Source organism: Lepidochelys kempii, chromosome 7, assembly GCF_965140285.1.
Source record: "Lepidochelys kempii isolate rLepKem1 chromosome 7, rLepKem1.hap1, whole genome shotgun sequence".
Lineage (NCBI taxonomy): Eukaryota > Metazoa > Chordata > Testudines > Cheloniidae > Lepidochelys > Lepidochelys kempii.
Window position 1 is genome coordinate 55,650,172 of NC_136386.1, and position 19,709 is coordinate 55,669,880.

Consider the following 19,709-nt stretch of genomic DNA (forward strand, 5'->3'; position numbering starts at 1 on the left):
AAAGGCAGAGGGACGAATTCTCCACCGGCCTCACTCCAGTGGGGTCAGTGGGTTATGTCCAACTCAGAATGCGACTCAGCAGGTAGACGGGGTTGGAATCTCATACAGTATTGAGTCACTCTTTATCCTTCTACCTCCCTTTGTCTGTCCTCTCTCTCCTTTCCCTCCCTGTATATAAAGTGTCCAAGCACATTTCTCCCTGTCCTTCCATTTTCCTGCCTCCTTCACACTCTTCCTCTTCTTTCACCTCTCTGTTTATCCATCTCTCCCATCCCTGGAATGAGCCCATTTCTCAGAGACAAGGATACGCATGTAGCAGGAAAAGACATTCCCGAGAGCTGGCCATTGAGTCCAGCAGTGCCGATATTTCACTGAGACGTTAATGGGAGATGGTTTGACTATGATGTGTGCAGGATTCTGAGCCTGTAATAATGTCTGCAGAGAGTTTGCTAGTCTATAGTGTTACCGAGTCTGTGCTAAGGGCGTCAAAGGCATTTTTTACTGTTGGCTCTGTGGTCTTGTCTGTATGTTCTGCTCCTGCGGGTACAGGGTGGGGTTGCTAATCTGTGCTGGAAGAACAGTGCTGTATGCTGGGGAAGTTGTGAAATGTGATGGCCTGTCTAGAGAGGGGTTGGTGGGTGTTTGTTCCTGGAAATCAAGCACTGTACGGGGATCTCTTGGGAAGTGCTGGGGTCTATACTGGACGGGGCTGGTGGGTTCTGTTCTGTACTGGAAGAAAAGTGCTGTGTCCTGCAATGTGATAGAATGCCTTGGCCTGTATGGAATGGTGTTGTGGGTACTGTCACTGGAAGTGTGATGCCATATTGGGCTGTACTGGTCTATACTAGATAGGGCTGGCAGAGTCTGTACTGTACTGAAAGGCTCCGAAAGACTCCTATTGCACAGAGGGGTGTTGACCACACCAGTACAATGTTTGTGGGGGTGGGGGCAGAGGTGTGCAGGGGAGGTTGCACAAGGGAGCACCGATGTATATCTGGGCTGGGCTGCTAATTGCTAGGACGCATACAGAAAGTGGTGGCATGCCTCCTGGAACGCAGTGTACTACCCTGCACACCTGCCCTCTTTCTTCTGAATGAGTTTTCTGAGCGGATACTGGGCTATACTGGAAACTGTTGAGAGATGATGGCCATGATTGGGTTGCAGTGGGAGACTTCTAGCCTATACTGGAAGATGGTCTGTACTGGGATGCACCACAATGGTGTTAATCTGTACTGGGATACGTACTGTGAGCTCTTGATCTGCACTGGGAGATTGTAGAAGGTGTTGGGTTGTACTGAGATGCACTGAAATGCTGTGCACCAGTGCTCGGCTGTATCCTGGAGGGGAGGCTGCACTGGGAGGATGTCTGGGATGTGATGCGACAGGTAGCTCTTGAACGGGGCATACTGGGAGAGTACGCTGTACACTGGGCTTTCCTGGGAGGCACTTGGCTGAACCTGGACAGACTGGGTGGCCATTAGCTTGTGTGGCACATGCAGACCTTGCCTTCCACTGGAAGGCATTTGGGGAGCTTCTGTTGCTCTAGACTGGGATCTACTGGCAGGTTGTAGCAGCTTGATGGTATGCACTGGGGTCTGTGGAGCTACTGTATGGTGAGATATGTGGCAAGACTGAGAGGCAGCAAGAGGCCGTGTCAGTCTATGGAATATCAGTCTATGGCTCCTTTGCTGACACAAACTGGGGTCTGTTTGGTGCCAGGGGCTTTCCTAGGAGAGCGCGGGGAGGGGTAGCTTTCGTCTGGGTGCTCCCTGAGTGCTGTGCTGCTCTCCTCATGGCCCTTTTCCCTTTTCCTTTTGTCCAGTTCCCAATACAGCATCCCCTCCCGTCTCCAGTGCCTCCAATGATCCAGTGGGTTCTTACTCCATTAACGGGATCCTGGGCATTCCTCGGTCGAATGGCGAGAAGAGGAAACGTGATGAAGGTAGGGGGAGGGGAGAGGCTCATCCTCCCCTTTTATATTCTTTGTCCCCATGCACAGGCTCCGATTTCAAACCAGGCCTTGCAGCTGCTCCAGGGCTAGATCAGTTTTAGCAGCAGCGGCCGATTCCCCGCACCGCCCTGCTGGCTTGGAATGTTCTTCTTCCGAGGCCTTTCGTGACAGGCTACATTCTCCAGACATCTGCTCGGCGGGCTGAGCAGCCGCTTCCATTCCTGGAGCTGATCCCAAGCCCATTCTCCGCTGGAAAGGGCTGGAACCCAACTCCCCAGGTGCCAGCAGGTGCCCGCGCTTTGAACTGCAGGGAAACCAGGTCATTCTGACTCACTTGCTTCCTAACCTGACGCCATCTCGGCTCAGCACCTGCAGTGGGGTGGGAGGAAATGTGACTCTCAGATTCTCCGTGCAAGCAGCCCTTTCTCTACAACGTGCCATCAGCCACGTATTTACAGTGACATTAAGGGCCCCAGTTTCAGCTGGCCTCCTTCATTGCGTCAAACAGACTTACTTGCACAGTACAGGAGACCTACTAAGTATTTGGCCCTGGGGTTGGCCACAGTACAGGAGACCTACCAAGTATTTGGCCCTACTATTAGGCCACAGTACAGGAGACCTACCAAGTATATGACCCCCACCCTCAAACCCACAGAAATTAGGGATTAAGATTGCTCCTTCTCTTCTCCCCTTCCCACACCGGGGTGGATTAATGGCTAAATAGATCTTGGAATGAGCAAAAAGCTGGAAAGCCAAGCCCACCCGCTGGTGTGTTTCCAGGTGGGCAGTGTAAGGAGTGGGAGTGGAGTCTCAGCATTCGGGGGGGAAGGAGGGGGGAAGGCTTGCATACTTGTTGCCTTAAATCTGCTCTTGTATTTGGATGCACTCAAAATTGGGGAGGGACTGTTCAAAGTGTGAGGCCTGAGTTGTTTGACCCGTTCAATTGTGCCTTAATTGAGTGGTTATCAACCTTTCCAGACTACTGTACCCCGTCAGGAGTCTGATTTCAGCCCTGGGCGGAGGGCTCAGGCTTTGGTATGTATCTTAGCTTTGTAGGGCCCCTGCTTGCCACTCCTAATGCCAGCCCTGCACTTGAGACTCCTCTAAACCCATCCCATGACTCTCTGTTGACACACCAGGTGGAGAAATGCTGGCATAGTAGATAGAGCAGTATAAACAAGTTGTCTGAATGAAATTTCAGTTTGTACTGACTTTGCTAGTGCTTTCTATGTAGACTGTTGTAAAACTAGGCGAATATCTAGATGAGTTGATGTACCCCCTAGAAGACCTCTGCAGACCCCAGGGATATGTGTATCCCTGATTGAGAACCACTGCCTTAATCTGTCACTTCCCACTCTTGTCTGTTGTGTGGATGGTGCCTCCTAGCAGTAGGAGACTGACTTGCCTACAACCCCCAGGCCAAATGGGGGTAAGTTAATGGGAGGGAGCCCGTGTTATCTGGTGGGCTGGGGGGAGGTGGAGGCTATATCTCAGTTGAAGAAGAAGAGCTGTATGGGGGGTTGTGCCAGCTACTTCCATGGCTTCGGTTCTCATAGGGTTCACGCACTCCTGAGTTTCACTTTGAGTGTCAGGTTCAAATGAACCCGGTAACCCCTAGCAAAACTTTGCTCCGGCAGCCTCATCCTGTCAGGTTACTGGTGAAAACCAGGGACCGCGTCATTTGGAACGCAGAGATTCAGACGCCATTAAAGCAAATGGGAAAACTCCCGCTGACTCCACTGGGAGTTGGATCAGGACCCAGGTGCAGATCCAGTCCCCAGACTGATGGCAGTGAGGTCCTGGGACAGTCTCACTATGGAAAGGGGTGGACATTAAGGGAGAGGTTAAGAACTACTGTCTCAAAGTTTGGGAGTGCTAGGATCCAGGGTTTTGGTTTTGACCTGTCGCTACTGGAATGCAAACCCTCCAGTAGTTTTCATGGTTACACCTAAAGCATAAATTGAGCTGGATTCACTTGAAATTGAGGGACCAGGTTCCCCTATAGATTTGCAAACCTCTAGGTACACCACGGCTGTGTTTGGCATTGTCAGGAAAACCCAGATTTGATAAGTTTCACCTGCAGTGGAGTTTTGCAGTGATCTGGCTCTTGGCAGGATCCCTTAGTACTCGGTATAATGCCAAGCAGATCATCTGGCATCAGTACTTTGCTCTTCCCAAACATCCCAAACATTACCCATGACAGACTGATCCACTCCCTAGATTTCAGTACAAGAATCTGAGCTGTTTGGCGCAGTACAATGAAAGTACCAAAAAAAAAAAAAAAAGGATCTGAAACCCAGACATACAGGGCAGCTTTTACTGGTTGTTCTGATTCCTCCCAGATTTGATTTATTAAGGAAAGGAGATTCTCTGCAGTCCCTGCTTCCAGCCAGAAGCCGGGTGAGTCGTCGGACGTTCCCTGTGTGGTGCTGAGCACCCTCAGCTTTCAGACCAGCCAGTGGCTGCTGCATCTTGTAGCGTGTGTTCCGTGCCTTCGAGGAATCTGCCCTTATATGTCTCCATCCTGCCCTCCCAAGGATACCCCGGCATCATGCCCCACCGACCAACAGTACTAACTGGAGGTCCCTCTGCTTCAGATCTCTTTTCCTGGCAGGAGCTCTCCCAAGGTGGTGTGTCTGCATCCAGCACCTTTCTCTTGTTCTCCAGCAGCGCTCTCCTAGTCTGGCAGGCTCCAGTTTGTCTTAGCTGCAAGGTGGAGCGGGGTGGGAGGCATGGGAGACTGGAGGGGGTGATTGTTGGCAAGCCGCTGGTATTTTGTACTGTAAGGAATCATCTTCCCGGTGTGTTCCGTGGGTGCTGAATGATGTCCATACCCGTGATCTACTTGCATCTGTTCCCAGCTGGGGCTTGCTTCTTGCATTTAAAGAGCAAGAGTTTGCTTTTGAAGGCAGATCTGCAGTCCCAGCCATGCTAGGGGGCAGGGAACAGCCCTGCCAATTCCTCCTCCCATCTATGGGGTAAGTGGGAGTGCTCTCTCGGGAAGTCCCAGTCAGAGCAGAGGGGACAAGCCAGGCTGCCCCTGGTTCTGAAAATGTCGTTAGCAGCATGCGGGGTGGCTTGGAGGGGAAAGAGAGCAGAGAGGAGCCTCCGCCCTTGTCCCCTGCCCCCCTCCCGCTCATCCTTGCGGCAGCTGGTGCCTGCATTAGACAGCGGTGCAGATGATTAAGAATAGGGGAGATAATTATGTGTCAGGATGATGTAGCCAAACTCCCGAGTCAGGCAGAGGTAGCCAGACGGCTGCATGCATTGGGCTATGTGAGGGACACTGACAGCCAGGTGTCCCTGTAGGGGAGGACTTTCAGGGGGCTGATGGGGGGCTAGGTGGAGGGGATCGCTTCGGGCTGTGGGAAGGGATGCTGTGTGCCCACTAATCAGAGTCAGGAAGGGGACAGTCCCTAAAGGCTGTGTAGGGATTGCAGGGTCTGTCCCCCTATGAGTACTTAGCACTTCTTGTCATTCCAGCCTCTTGTAGACATTCACAGGTGAATCCTAAGACTTTTTGGGGGTGCGGGGTGTGTGTGTCTACACTGCAATAAAAAACCTGAGACTCAGAGCCCAGGCCCGCTGACTTGGCCTCAGGCTGCGGGGTTATAAAATTGCAGTGTAGACGTTCGGTCTTGGGTTAGATCCTGGGCTCTGAAACCCACCCCTCTTGCAGGGTCCCAGAGGCCAGGCAGTCAGCTGACCCAGGCCAGCCATGGCCATGCCGTAGGGCAGATGTATCCATTGTTACCACCCAGCCGTCCCCAAGGAACCGGGCACAGAGAGGGGAATGGACCTGCTCAAGGCCACAGAGAGCCTTGTCCCCATATCACAGCCACAGTAGGATCCCTGGCCCTTACTCCTGTGGTCCCTGCCTTAGGCTGAGCCCCTCTCCCTGCTGCGCGCAGCAGGTCCAGCCGGGTATGGCAGCACTATGGCCGTGGGAGGGAAGACACGAAGGCCCCCAGTGACACGGTGGTGAGAGCGATTGGCTATTCCCCTCCTCCTCTCTCCCTCCTTTCAACAGGGTGAGAGAATGGGGAGACCCTGTTCAGACCCACCGATTCTAATAAAGAAATGAGTTCCACTCAGCTGCGATGGTGAGGGGGATTATATACAAACTAGATAGCTAGGTGGACACGTACGGGGATGGATGGATAGGTTCATATGGGGGAGATGGATGAATGAATAATCAAAGCACCATTCCCAGTGCCCTCTTGTACCCCTTGGCCTCTTCAGGCTCCCAGGAGGACTTTTGCTCCATACGATAGGCGAGACCACTGTGATTGTTAGAAAACCATCATGATTAAAGGCAGCTCTTTCTCTCAAGAGCAGGACGTGGGCAGATTTCTTTTATAGATCCAAATTCTCATTTTGGATTCCCGTTCCGGTGTTGATAATTCCTCCGCTGTAACAACGGCAGCGTTTATTCGTAGTGGCCCGCGACAATCACAGCAGTATTTGCTGGTGTTACTGGCAATCAGATCTGCGGTGCTGACAATGGCAGCGATATTATCCACAAGTACTGTCAGCATTAGCAGGGATCATATCGGCGGCATGTTATTGGCAGGAGCAGCCGTAATGTGTCTAGTATTATTATTATCAGCAGTAATAAAACCCACAGGGCTGTTAGCGTTATCAGCACTACTATCAGCAGTGGTTTTGTGGGAGAGGAGGTGGACGGGTGGTTGTTAGTATAAGTGGCAATAATACCCAGAGTGCTTCCAGTGTGATATCCCCAGGAGGAGAGAGGCTGAATGCAGTTCAGTGTTTTCCTTCTCTTTTGTAGTCTGACGTTTGGATGATTGGAATGATATACATCTAAGTGTGGGGCACAGGGCTGTGTCATCACAGGGGGTGCAATTGTGCTGATCCAGGTGGGGCGGTTCTGTCATTGCAGGGGGTGCAATTGTGTGGTTCAAAGTGGAACGGCTACGTCATTGCAGGGGGTGCAATTTTGTTGTTCAGGGTGGGTTGTGTCATTGCAGGTGGTGTGATTGTGTTGTTCAAGGTGCGCCCTGTCATTGCAGGTGGTGTGATTATGTTGTTCAAGGTGTGTCCTGTCATTGCGGCGGGAGGGAGGGTGTGATTGTGGTGTTCAAGGTGCGTCCTGTCATTGCGGCAGGGGGGGTGTGATTGTGATATTCAAGGTGCGTCCTGTCATTGCGGCGGGGGGTGTGTGTGATTCTGATATTCAAGGTGCGTCCTGTCATTGCATGTGGTATGATTGTGGTGTTCAAGGTGCGTCCTGTCATTTCAGGATGTGACTAACATCCATCACATGTGGTTCTTCCTCTCCCCAGGGGGAGAATCGTCGGTGTGGCGGAGTGGTTTGGTTTTGGAAAAGGATTTGTTTTGTTCAGTTGGGTTGGTTAGTTTGGTGACTGTTTTTTTTCCCATTAACATGGCTCCGTGTTTATGTGAGCAAAGGCCTCTTGAAGATATGCGCCTCGCTCTTAGAGTGGAAAGCAGGGAGGTTTGGGCTGGCCCTTAGCTCCTAGGGGAGTTCAGTCCACAGTCCAGAACTGGCAATCGCTGCACAGATGGGCTTTACCCTTATTGTTGAATTCCTCGGGGTCAAAGGAGTGGAATTGTCGACCACCATCTCCATCCAGGAGCTCTGGACTCTTACATACCCCAGGCCCATGCCGTGAAGATCAGGATGGAGACTTTTGCACAAGGACAGGTGTGATGTGAGTGCAGAAGCCTGTGCTTGTGATGTGCTTGAGCAGACTTGCTGCAGCTGGTTGTGTCATTGACGTTGTGGTACAATTGTATTGTTCGAGGCCACATGGTTATCTCACTAGCAGTGGTATGATTGTCACTACAGGTGATTTGCTTGTGTCTTTGCTGGCAGCATGGCCGTGGTGCTCATGTTGGGGGGCTCTACCATTACTGCTGGTGGGACGGTATAGCTGCATCATTGCTTGCAATTTTGCAGTATTGCAGCTGAAGCAATTGTGTTGTTCAAGGAGGCATGATTGAATCATTCCTAATGGTGTGTTTGTGTCACTGCAGGCAGTGAGGTTGTTCCATTGTAGGCATCATCAGTACATCATTGCGGGCAGTATTGTTGGGTCATTTCCATTGAGGATGTTGTGTCATTGCAACAGATGTTGTCATTGATTGCAGGTGGTAGGGTTGTACCATCTGGTTGTGTTATTGCAGTGCTGGGATGTCGTCATTTCAGGCAGTGTTATCATGTTGTACCATGTTTATTTTGGGGAGTGTAGTTGTGTTGCTCCATCTTCCATGATTATGGCATTACAGGTAGCGTATTTATGTTGTCTGTAGTGGGATTATCCCATTATCGGTAGTGTGGTTGCTTTTTGCTGGTTGTAGCAGCAAGAAGAGGAGTGTTTGTGTCATTACAGGGATATGCCTTTGTGCTTTTAAATGCAGTGCTGCAAAGAAGGTGCTTGTATTACGCCATGGGAGTGTATCGCTGCATCTGATGTGTGTTGGTGTGAGTGCAGTTGGATGAGTTTGTGTCATTCCGTGTGATTGTGTAAAAGACACCTGAGTGTGCGGGGTCACTGCAGGTAAAGCCTGGCAACATTGTCTGTGGTGTTGTTGTGTTGTTTCATGCTGTGCTTCAGTGTCACCCCAGAGGGGTGTTCACATTATTCTGTACGATTGCCCTGTTGCAGGTGAATGATTGTGTTTGTGGCACTGCAGATGGGTGTAGTTGTGTTGCCCCATGCGATAGCCATGTGTTCTTATTGTCGTAGGTGGGTGTTGGATGCGTCACTTTTGGCAAATCTGGTTGTGTGTGAGGTGTGGTTGTGTTGTTTCGTGCTGTGATTTTATCCCCCTTGCCCTACAATTGTGTTGTTTCAGGCAGCGTGGTTGTGCCTGACCATGGCCGTGTTGTATCCCTGTAAGCAGCAGCGTCTGTGCTGAACCTACAGCATGGCTGTGTCAATGCAGGCAGGTGTAGTTAACAGCTCCCTCATGCACCAGATGAAGTTGTAGCTCCAAGAGGCAGTTTATTGTCTGTGAAGCCCCCATAGTCCTGACGCTGGTGAGACTCCCAACAGCAAAAGATTAGAATGTAGAAATGAGCGACACCTGCCAGTTGCCCCGCACCTCTCTGAGCGAACTGCGGAAGGATGGCCAGAGAGGGCAGAGCGTGCGTGGAAGAAGAGAGGAGGAAGAGGTGATGGCAGAACAAGGCATAAGCAGCACAGCACTGATGAAAAAGGGCAGAATTAGCAGGTGCCAGCGTGACTGTGCCAGAAATATGGGTTGTGATTGCATGAGATCTGTCTGTAAGCAAAAGAGACAGCTCTGAAGCCAGCCTGAGTGTGTGTGTGTGTGTGTGTGTGTGCTAGGGATGGTGGGGAGGTGTGTGATGGATGTGCCTCTGCTGAGCAGAATTGTAGGTAAGACAGAGTTAAAAGAAGGCTGGTTAGGCACAACACATGCAAAGCTGGAGTTGCTGTTTAGTTTGCCATGGATCAGTAATACTGAGGACAAGCGGATCTGTCCTGGAGTGTGTTTGTGTGTGTGTGTGTGTGTACCTCTCTGCATTTGTATTTGTGGCTCCAAGAACATATGTGTATTTGTTTGTTATGTTTGTGTGTGTTAGTGTGACTGGTTTCCACTTGTCTGTACATCTGTCCTTGGCAGAGTGGAACGTGTGTATTTGGATTTTTGAGCATGTTGTGCGAGCAGTGTGCATATTCATTTGTGCATTGTGAGAAATGGCATGTTGTACACATCTCTGTGAATGCTGTGTATTTCTGTGAACACTGCATCTGTGTGCATATTTTGAGTGTATTTGTGTGAACAGTGTGAAGTTTTGTAGATTTGTGTGACTATTGTGCATTGTTGTGTGTAGCTGGATTTACGTTAGTGTTGTATATGAATATATATTTTGTGAATGGGGTGTGCTTGTGTGTATATTTTTATGTATGTGGGTAGGTGCTGTGTACGTGTATGTATTTGTATGTATATTAGCTATAGGTGTACTTGTGCAAGAGTTGGGCATTTGTGTGCATAGTTTGTGTGAGTGTTGTGTATTTGTGTGTTAACATCAGTGGATGTGCGTTCAGGTTGACAAGTTGCTGTCAGAGCCTTGCGCACGTTAAGGTATTACCCTAAAGAGAGCAGGCATTCTTTGTTGCCGTGAGCTGCAAGGTATACACAGTGCTTGAAGGGGCGAGGGGGCTGCAAGGGGTTGCAACCCTAACAAAAAGAGAAATTTAACAATCAAGCCAGCTTGCTGATGGGCTTTAGCTCAATCTTATCACAGCTGCAGCTCCCGGATTCTAACAGACCCCCCCATTTTTCAGACCACTTCCAGCCCTTTGTATACAGAAAGCTGGAGCTGGGGGTAGCAACTGGCTGTTGTGGAGTTGTGTTGGGTAGAGCCCAGGAGACCTGGACACAGGGGATTGCACGTGTCCATGGTGGAAGAACTCTGGAGATCCCCTCTGTCTGTGTCTCTGAAGGTGAGTTACTTTAGCTACCCAGTTCCCATTGACATGTCCAATGGGAATTACGCAGCTAAAACTCCTCGCAATGCTTCAGAAAAGCACCTTCCCGGGTCCACCGTGTGTGTCCTCTCTGTGTGTTTCATCCCAGATCTCTTGATGGACATCCATCTCTTGGGGTCTCAGGGTCTTTCTGCCTGTTGCAGTCCAGGTATTCACTGGTGCTGTCTGCATGCAAAGAGGTGGATGTTTGAATCTGTTCTGGACTTTAAGTGGGATGGGGGTCAGGGGTAACACGGTGGTTGGAGTCAGGGCTAAGAAGGTGAGGAGGGATGGGGGAGCACAGTGGTGGAAATGGGTGGTAGCATGGCAATGGGGTAACAGGGCAATGGGACGCCAGGCGATATTGTGACAAGGATCAGCAGTAACAAGGCAGTGCAATGCAGGGGTGATGTTGTATTGGGGATCAGGGGTTATATGGTAATACATGGCAGGATGATGCAATGAGATCAGGAGTAACATGGCAATGGGGGACCGGGGTAACATGGCAATGGGGCGCTGGGTGGTGATGTGACAAGGATTAGTGGTAACATGGCAATAGGGTGCAAGGGGGAGGCTGCGATGGGGCACAGGGCTAACATAATGATCGGCATGGGTGATGTTGTAACATGGCAATGGGGCACAGGGCTAACATGGCAATGGGGTGCAGGGGTGATGTTGTAACATGGCAATGCGGCACAGGGGTGAAGTTGTGATGGGATCAAGGGAACATGGCAGTGGGGATCGGGATGATATGGCAATGGGAATCAGAGGTTATGTTGCAATGAGGCAAATGAGAACATGGGGTAACATGGCGATGCCCCAGTTTGATGTAACATTACAGTACAGTCGGGGTAACAGCACGGAAGGTCAGTTTGACGTGGCAAAGGAGAACAGGAGTAACACAGTGATGAAACTCCTAGGTAACAAAACTGGATCTGTGTAACATGCCAATAGGAGCCAAATCTATGTAGTGACAGGCCCAAGTCACAGTGATGGGGATCTGTTGTAGCGTGGGATTATAAAATCAGGGTAGCCTAATGACTCGGATCCATGGTGTTAGAGCAAGGCTGGGCAAACTTTTTGGCCCGAGGGCCACATCGCGATTGCAAAACTGTATGGAGGGCCTGGTAGGGAAGGCTGTGTCTCCCCAAACAGCCTGGCCCCCACCCCCATTCGCCCCCTCCCACTTCCTACCCCCGACTGCCCCCCTCAGAACTCCTGACCCATCCAACTCCCTCTGCTCCTTGTCCCCTGACCGCCCCCTCCTGGGACCCCCCACCCCTAAACACCCCCCCAGGACTCCACCCCCTATCCAACCCCTCCTGCTCCCTGTCCCCTGACTGTCCCGAACCCTATCCACATCCCCACCCTCTGACAGGCCCCCTGGGACTCCCACATCTATCTAACCCCCCCGTCTCCTATCCCCTGACTGCCCTGACCCCTATCCACACCCCCACCCCCCAGGATCCCACCTCCTATCCAACCCTCCCTGTTCCCCATCCCCTGACTGCCCCCCGGAACCCCCTGCCCCTTATCCAACCCCCTCCCCGCCCCTTTACCATGCCACTCAGAGCGGCAGGACGGAGACAGCCATGTTGCCATGCTGCCTGGCAGGAGCGGCAGGCCAGAGCGCTGGCAGTGCAGTGAGGTGAGGCTGTGGGGTGGGGGGACAGCGGGGGAGGGGCTGGGGTGAGATTCTGTGTTAGAGAATCGGGGTAGCCGAGTGACTCAGATTGGTGGTGTTAGAGAATCGGGGTAGCCGAGTGACTCGGATTGGCTGTTATCACAGTGATGGGGGTTCAGTTGTATCATCGCGGTAGCATTGTAATGGGGACTGGTAGTTTCTCAGTGATGGGGAGCAGCAATACTATGGGCGAGGTGGGGAATCAGGAGTAACGGGGTTAACACCGTGATAACACCGGGGGTATCACCATGATGGAGGTCATGTACCTTGATGATGGGGCAGGTAGGGGCACTAGTACCAGCTGCTGGCAAAACAAACAACCTACCGGGCAATAAAACAAAAACAAAGGCAACTTGGAAGCACCTGACAGCGCCAATTCATCACAGCCCAAGTTTTTTTTTTTTTCATGTTCCCATTATATTTGTTTGTAAAAGTGGAAATCAATTTTGAAGGTAATTTTCTGGAAAGAATGGAAGGGAGGTGGGAGGGCCGGATAAGGCAGAGATGGCAAAAGGGAAAAAAAAATTTAGGCCAGGCACAGCCCAGGGGCAGCTCTTGGCAAGGTGAAAGAAAATTGCATATTCAATCTCCATCCATGAATCTCCCTCACTGCTGCCCGCCTCCTGCTCGAAAACAATGAAGGCTTTCTCCCCTACGCCATGCAGCGCCCAAGTACCCGCGCTCACTTTAACTTCAGGGTCATTAATTCACCTGATTATTGCAGGAGACGAGAGGGCTGCAGCAGCATCCGTTCTAAAGCCCTCCCTTAAAAACAATCATCCTTTGATTAGTCGGGGGTGGGGTGAGATAATGTGTTGTCTTGGACTAGAGCTGTACATGTTTGAAATGGAGCGTGAGGTGCAGCGGGCAAGCTGTCCGGGTTCTGGCCAGGATGGTTGGAGCGCGCAAGCCTGGTGGCACACCTTTGTTGTGGTGGGATTGCGAATTAAAAGTACCATGTTCCACTCTGCAGCTATCTTTTGGGGAGGGGAGGTGCACGGCAGTGTGTGTGTGTTGGGGGGTGGTGGTATGTGATCGCTGCTTCTTCAGCAGCCCAGCCGCAGTGTCACCGGGCGAGGTGACATTTGAATTTACAATTCTGCTGAGAAAAGCCATTAATTCACAAATTAACATTTCTCCCTCTCTCTCTAGCTCTCTCTCCCCCCCCCCCCTCTCTATCTCACATGGATGTGCAAGCAATTGAAAAGACAAAGGAAATAGCCTTAAGGAAGAGACTTTACTGCTAGTCTGTCTGTGCAGAGATTGCTACCACTGCTTCTAGACAGATAAACCAATTACCTGAGCTGCTCTGTGCATGGCAGCCTGCTATTACTTCCCTTTGTAGAGCTGAATCCTTTGCCGGATTACGCTCTGTGTATCTCATTAATGTAAACCAGCAAGACAGTGGGTACTGCCCCCTTCATTCTTTGCAGCTGGAGGGGGTAGGATGGGGAGTGAGGGGCAGGTAGGATGTATCTGGCAGCGGGTAGGGTCTGGGCCTCTGACTTTGCCGGCCTGGAGAAGGCTGAGTCTTGGGAGTGTATGTGAACAGCTATGGTCAGCCTATCACAGCCTCAGTCTCTGACTTGGACAGTCCGACCACACAAGAGACTGGGCTTGGCAGAAGTCAACTTTTATTTTTTTTATAATTTCAGTGGATAACTTCAATGTTTCTTTTTAAGCATTTTTTTCCATTTTGATCTATTTAAATTTCCACAGTTGCAGAAAATCGGGGAGGGGGGCAGATAATAATTATTTAATGACCATCAACATCACGTCAAAGTATACAAAGGAAATAGCCTTGACCTCTAAGAAGTTCGCAAGCAGCATTTCGCTTACTTTGCCTAGCTGTAGATTTCAGTTATCAGTGGAAATAATGTTTCATCAGTTTGCGCGTGTACAGTGACGTTAATGTCCATAGACCTTCACCAGTGAAAATGGAGCCCTTCCAAGCCTATATGTAACATACAATGGCAAAGGCTATTTACGTGAGTCCACTATCACTCTCTCGTCCCTGCAGGTCACACTCATTCGTGTGCACATTGTCACCCTTGCCTGCACACTTTCACACCTGTTGTGCATGCAATGCACACACACATGCGCCCACTCACGCCGGCACCCATGCTGCTTCTCTCGCACAAATGCTGGGGTGACCGTTACATTTTCAAGTCATGTCACTCCTCCCTACAGAAACTTTGCACCCTAGCCCAGCAGTCATGTCCCCTTGGGGGCGATGAATCTAGGAGCACACTGAGTTAGCTCAGCCCTTTATTCTCCTGTTCACACATATAGCTGTGTTGGGGCAGAGGACCGCCCTGCAATATGGTTTCTGTAGAGGCCTGCATATCTTTCCATGCTCTCCAACCTCTAAAGTCATGTACACAGAACTGGATGGAGCTCATGGCCAACAGTCCCCCTCTGCACCCTCGTAGGGCTTGGTAAATTTTAGTTCCCATCATTTCTGTAGAGGGTGGAGATGGGGGGTGGGGGGAGTTCAGAGATCTCCAAGCTGGGGAAAGGGGACCAGGGATGTTCAGTCCCCAGAGGGAGGTGAATATTGAAAGCATAATCTCCAGCTGGGGTGTCCTCAGAGTCATGGGATATGCATCTCTCTCCGCCTTCTCCCTGTGTGCGGAGAGTGTGCTGTGGGTCCCCCACTCTCTTTGACTTCGCTCTTGAAATGTGGCTGAAAACTCATCTCCTTTCTGGAGAGCTCCTGCCTCTCCCACATCCCTGTGCGTCCCCCGTTCCCCCCCTCACTGTGCATGGCACATAGGCGGGGAACGGCATCCCACGGCCAGGCGCTGGAAGACGGATCGCAATCAGCGAGGGAATCGGCAGGCAGCGCCGGTAATTCAAACCGTCCTGACCGTTCAGTGAACCCGAACCTGCTGACCTTGACAGCAGTAGACAACGGCGGCCTCAGAAATCCCAACCTTTATGGAGGCGTCGGTGGAGGATGGCTCGTGTTCTCTCTCCTCGACCACATCCAAGCGGCTCTGGGGCCTGACAGTCAATCCCCTGTGTGCCGATTCGCTCCTAATTTGGCCGTCTCTGTGCTCCCAAGCCAACGGTGGAGATGACGTAACATTAAGCGTTGTTTGTTGCCCGCAGATGGAAACCACCCCTCCAGAGGCAAGTCTTCGTCTGCTAAGGGAACACATTGAGCACCTTGTTCTTGGTCTGAGCCAGGGGAAATCCCCCGAAGTTGGGGATTTTAGAAAGGTTGTCCTTATTTGAAAGAAGAGCAGGAGCTCTTTGCTTGTCTGGGGACGGCATAAGATCCTCCAGCCGCATTTCCACTTGATCCCAGGGGAAGGTGGGGAGATCTCACCTAGCGATTAGTCCACTATGAGTGAAGCAGAGGGGGAAGGTGATTGGAGATGGGGAGAGAGAGAAGGCGCTCTGGCTGAATTGTGCCACGGGAACTTGCGTTCAAGAAAACACAGTTTATGAAGTTTTAATTCACCTCTCAGGGAACATTGGATCCCCTCCAAACTCCGGCATTGCTGCCAAATGGCTCCTAGAACAGACGCGCCCGCTGGCTGGGTCAGCCTGCCGAGGCTGGAGCGAGGTTATGATCCTGTGCATCGAGGACGTCTCCAGTAGTTGTAGGACCCTGGGGATGAATTACCTGCCTGTCTAATCTGCCTATAATTCTTTGAACCTCATTCTCATCTCTAGGAAAGCTCCTTGGCACTGCTCTGGCAGCTTCAAGTGGGTCCCAATGTAATTTTTGCCCACTTTAAGGCTGCCATAGTGGTGTAAAGGGAGGGGTCTTAGTGTCAAGGAGAATAAAGGCCTCAGTAATTGCCTCTGTCCACCTTCCTATTGATCTCTCTCGCTCTCCCTCCATAGCTCTCTGCCGAGATCTGTCGTGGCCAGCTCCATGGGCTGTATGGGTTAGTTCTTCCCCTTCCCCCAAGCCGGGCGGGAAGGAAAGAGCCTGCGGGGGCTGAGAGTGCGGAGGGTGTTGTTTGGTTCAGGGAGGCAGCCAGGCAGGGCTGAGGAGCTTCCCTTCTCCCCCTCGTGCTGTGTTTCTCAGCAGCTCACAGGTGTCATACAGCTGCTGAGGCAGAGAATTTCCATGGGCGCAGCTGGTGGGCCGAGCAAGGGGGTCTGCATGTCTCCCTGGGACAGGCTCCTAATGAAGTGTCTTCACTAGGCACTTAATTAAACTTTAACGTGACACCAATTGCACATGAAACAAGCACCAGGCTCTGGAGGACCTGCTAACCCTCCCGGAGACGCTTCTCCACAATCAATGCCATTGCAGGAGGTAGTGCAACATTTCCATAACCGGGCTCCCAGAGGGGTGAAGGCTTTTGTGGCTGGGGGGAACACTGGGCTGGGGGGGAGAAGGCAGGAAGTTCTAGAGAGATGGGCCCCAAGCACAGAGTTTGACCCTGCATTCAGATCTGAACTTTCCCAAATTTTGGAAGGATTTGGTTGAGTCCCATCTGCTTTCACCACTATGACACTGGGTGCATCTTAGCCTCCCAGTGGGAGAAATAAATATCCTGTAGGGCCTTAAAGGTCTTTCGGGTTCTTTTCTGCCCTGCTCCCTTTTGTGTATCTGGAACTGTTTTGCTAATGATGAGCAGGCCCCATATTGCTTTAAGGGACTGTTTTTCATCACTTTCATTTTACATTGATATGGCACCTTTCATTTAGGAGGATCCCAAAGTGCTTTCCCAGCTAGTTACAGGAGTTATAGGGAACTAGGGTACAGTGACACTCTGTTTACATGGTGCTGAAGTAGAGTGCACATCCCAGATAGTTGCAGTGTTTTATAGCATTGCATGCATGCAGTATTTCAGTGTGTTGCACTTTTCAGTGACCTTTCTGTCACAGTTCAGTTGCTTAGTGAGAGAAAAAAACAGGCTGTTTTGGAAAGTTTCACTGTATAGGAACCACTTTAGTCCTCGCTGAAATGCAGCTAAGTCTGGGGTGGAGCACAGATGTTACTGAACAGTGCAGAGCAATGACACAGCAGTTTAGGAAGGAGACTGCTGTGTCCAATTGAAACTGCACAGGGGATTTAGCTAGGCAGTGTGTAATCACTCAGGTTGGAATTTGTCAGGCCAGCCAGGTTAATGTCTGCACTCTTGCAAAAAGTGCCATGGGAATTTTAACAACTCAGAGTGATCAGAGCCTTTGTTTTATGGCACATCAAAAAGATGGCAGCCTCTAACAACACCCCCTCTGGGGCACTGGTTCACTGCTGACTCAGCAGAGTGTCCAATAAAATGATTCACTGGCACCTGACTCAGGACTGGAGTGTGCGTTTGCCCCTGCTGGTGTGTACGTGGGGGAAGGGGAGAATAATGGGAATGGGGCAAAAGGACGGGGACGTGTGGGTTATGTAGGGGGAATGGGGTTTGGGATTGAGAGAGAACAGAACGGAACAGAAAGGGGAGACGAAGTAAGGAGTATTTTATTGGGAGGAGAGAATGGGTGAGACCAATAAAATCTGGGGAGTGCATAGAGCTGCCTGGGGCTTGAGTCAGGTCAATTGAGCTCAGGCAGCCAATAGCTAAATCAGGCACCAGCGCCCTGACTGGGAACCCAAGCCTCTCAAGAAGCAGGGAGATGGGGTGGCAAGGGTACCACCGTCCCCTCCTCATCTTTATTGGTTCCGGTAATGGTGTTGATTTGCATGTCAGGCAAAGCACTGCTTGGGGAAAAAAAATCCCCTCTGAGCGTGGCGGTGTCAGCACTCGCTGTTGTTCGACAGTGTAAAATTAAATTAATAAAGCCCCCAACACAGGAAAACATAACAGGAAATTAATGGCCTTTACTGTCGATCTGATGCAGTCATTTGCAACCCTGCTTTCCGCACCAAGGGCTTCATAAATGCAAGCAGTTTCTCTAAACAAGCATAGTTAGGGCTGCATGCAGTGTAATTTTTTGCCTTGCTTGTGTCCTTTTGAGCTAACAAAAGCCACCATTTTTAATAAACTCACCAAGGGATCCGCAGCAGGTCCAGCACCACGACACACAGGCTCAAGATCTGAAGGGAAAGAGCTGTACCCCATGACAAAGCCAAGTAGGTCTTGTGTCCTGAGAGACAGAGCTGCAGTAGCCCTGTTTGCTCTGCATTAGCTGGGCAGCAGCATTCTCCCTGCCGGCTCCATGCTAGAGGAAATTATGCACCACCTGGGGAGAGGACTGGAGGGCCAGATCCTCAGCTGGCATAAATCAGCATCGCTCCATTGAAATGAATGGAGCTACACTGACTGATACCAGTCAGGGGTCTGGCCCATCGTGTAGTACCATTGCTACTGCTCCATTGATATAAACAAGGGAAGTACGCACACCGAGGACCACTGCATTTCTATCTTCTAAAGGGTCAAACCGAACACAGTTAGCAGGAGTTACTGGACCCTCATTCTGTTTTCTGTTACACTGGTATAAACCCAGAGTGACTCCACTGAGGTAACTGGAGTCATTGCAGGTTTACTACAGCAGAATTGAGAGCAGAATTTGCCCCGGGGGCTCCAAAACGGCACAGAGAGCCATCGAGCTGCACTGGATACACATAAGCCAGCCACCAGTACTCCCTACACTGAAATAGCACAGCCACAACCACCAACACTACACACCAGCACGTGCATGCTCGTTCAAACACAGCCATGTAGCATGGTTATACATGTGGCACATGTGCATACGGCAGTTGTGTGCACGCTGACACAAAAGTGCCTTTACTCATGCACACTGCAGCTGTATTCAGTGCAGATGAGCATGCTCTCTCACAGCCTCAGGCATACAACCAGACACAGAGACCGTGCTCAATACCTGTGGTGTCCCGCAAACCCTGTGCTGAATTTGAATTTGTACATTTGCAAATTGCATTGAATGCATTTTATTTGTGTATGCACACACCCACTTCATTAAATGCACATTTGCATGCTCCACAGGAATCCAATGCACATTTGCACACAGACCTTAATACATATGCATTTGCACACGTAAACACAGCGTTAACTGCATGCTCTTTGCATGCTCAGACTTCATCCAATGCACATTTGCACACTCACACAATATTAAATGCACCTTAGCCCCCACAATTAAGAGTATTTTTGCACCTCCTGTATTAAATGCCCAATGCACATACCATATTATCCATTCTGTACCCATGCACATTTGTGTATATGCAATCTTCCTCACTCATAGATTCATAATCCTAGCTGTATATTGATGCCAGAACACACAACCTTGCTGCCCTTCATCCCTCCACCTGTCCAGATACACAGCAAATGTGCTTAATTTGTATGCTGATTGGTGACAGAGATCCCTGGTTACAAACTGACATAGGTTTGTTGACCTGGCGTTTGCATAAAGAGGTTCAGACACATAGGTTTACCCGATGCATATGGACATGGGGGTTTGAACACATATTTGGTTCTTTTGAAGGCTAATATCCTTTTACCAAGGATAGGTAAAAGGATACCAACCCCCCCCACCACCACCACTATCCCTGCTTCCCTGCGAAACCTCCCACTACTGCAATATTCTTAACACACCCCTTCTCCACCTCATTACCCTCCCCAGCTTCCTGGCACCCTTCAAACATTGCTCCCATCCCCGT

General features: G+C 50.6%; 1 protein-coding gene across 10 annotated transcripts in view; it reads left to right on the forward strand.

Annotated features, from left to right (window-relative positions):
- The window catches only part of PAX2 (paired box 2), a 133,153-nt gene that overhangs the window by 53,168 nt on the left and 60,276 nt on the right, over positions 1 to 19,709 (forward strand). For 8 of the 10 annotated variants that reach the window (XM_073352923.2, XM_073352922.2, XM_073352918.2 and 5 more), the window contains exon 5: positions 1,823 to 1,942. The exons of the other annotated variants lie outside the window; for them this stretch is intronic. In XM_073352923.2, coding sequence (XP_073209024.1) covers positions 1,823 to 1,942 — 120 coding nt within the window. The remainder of the gene's footprint in view (positions 1 to 1,822; positions 1,943 to 19,709) is intronic. 10 annotated transcript variants of the gene reach the window in all.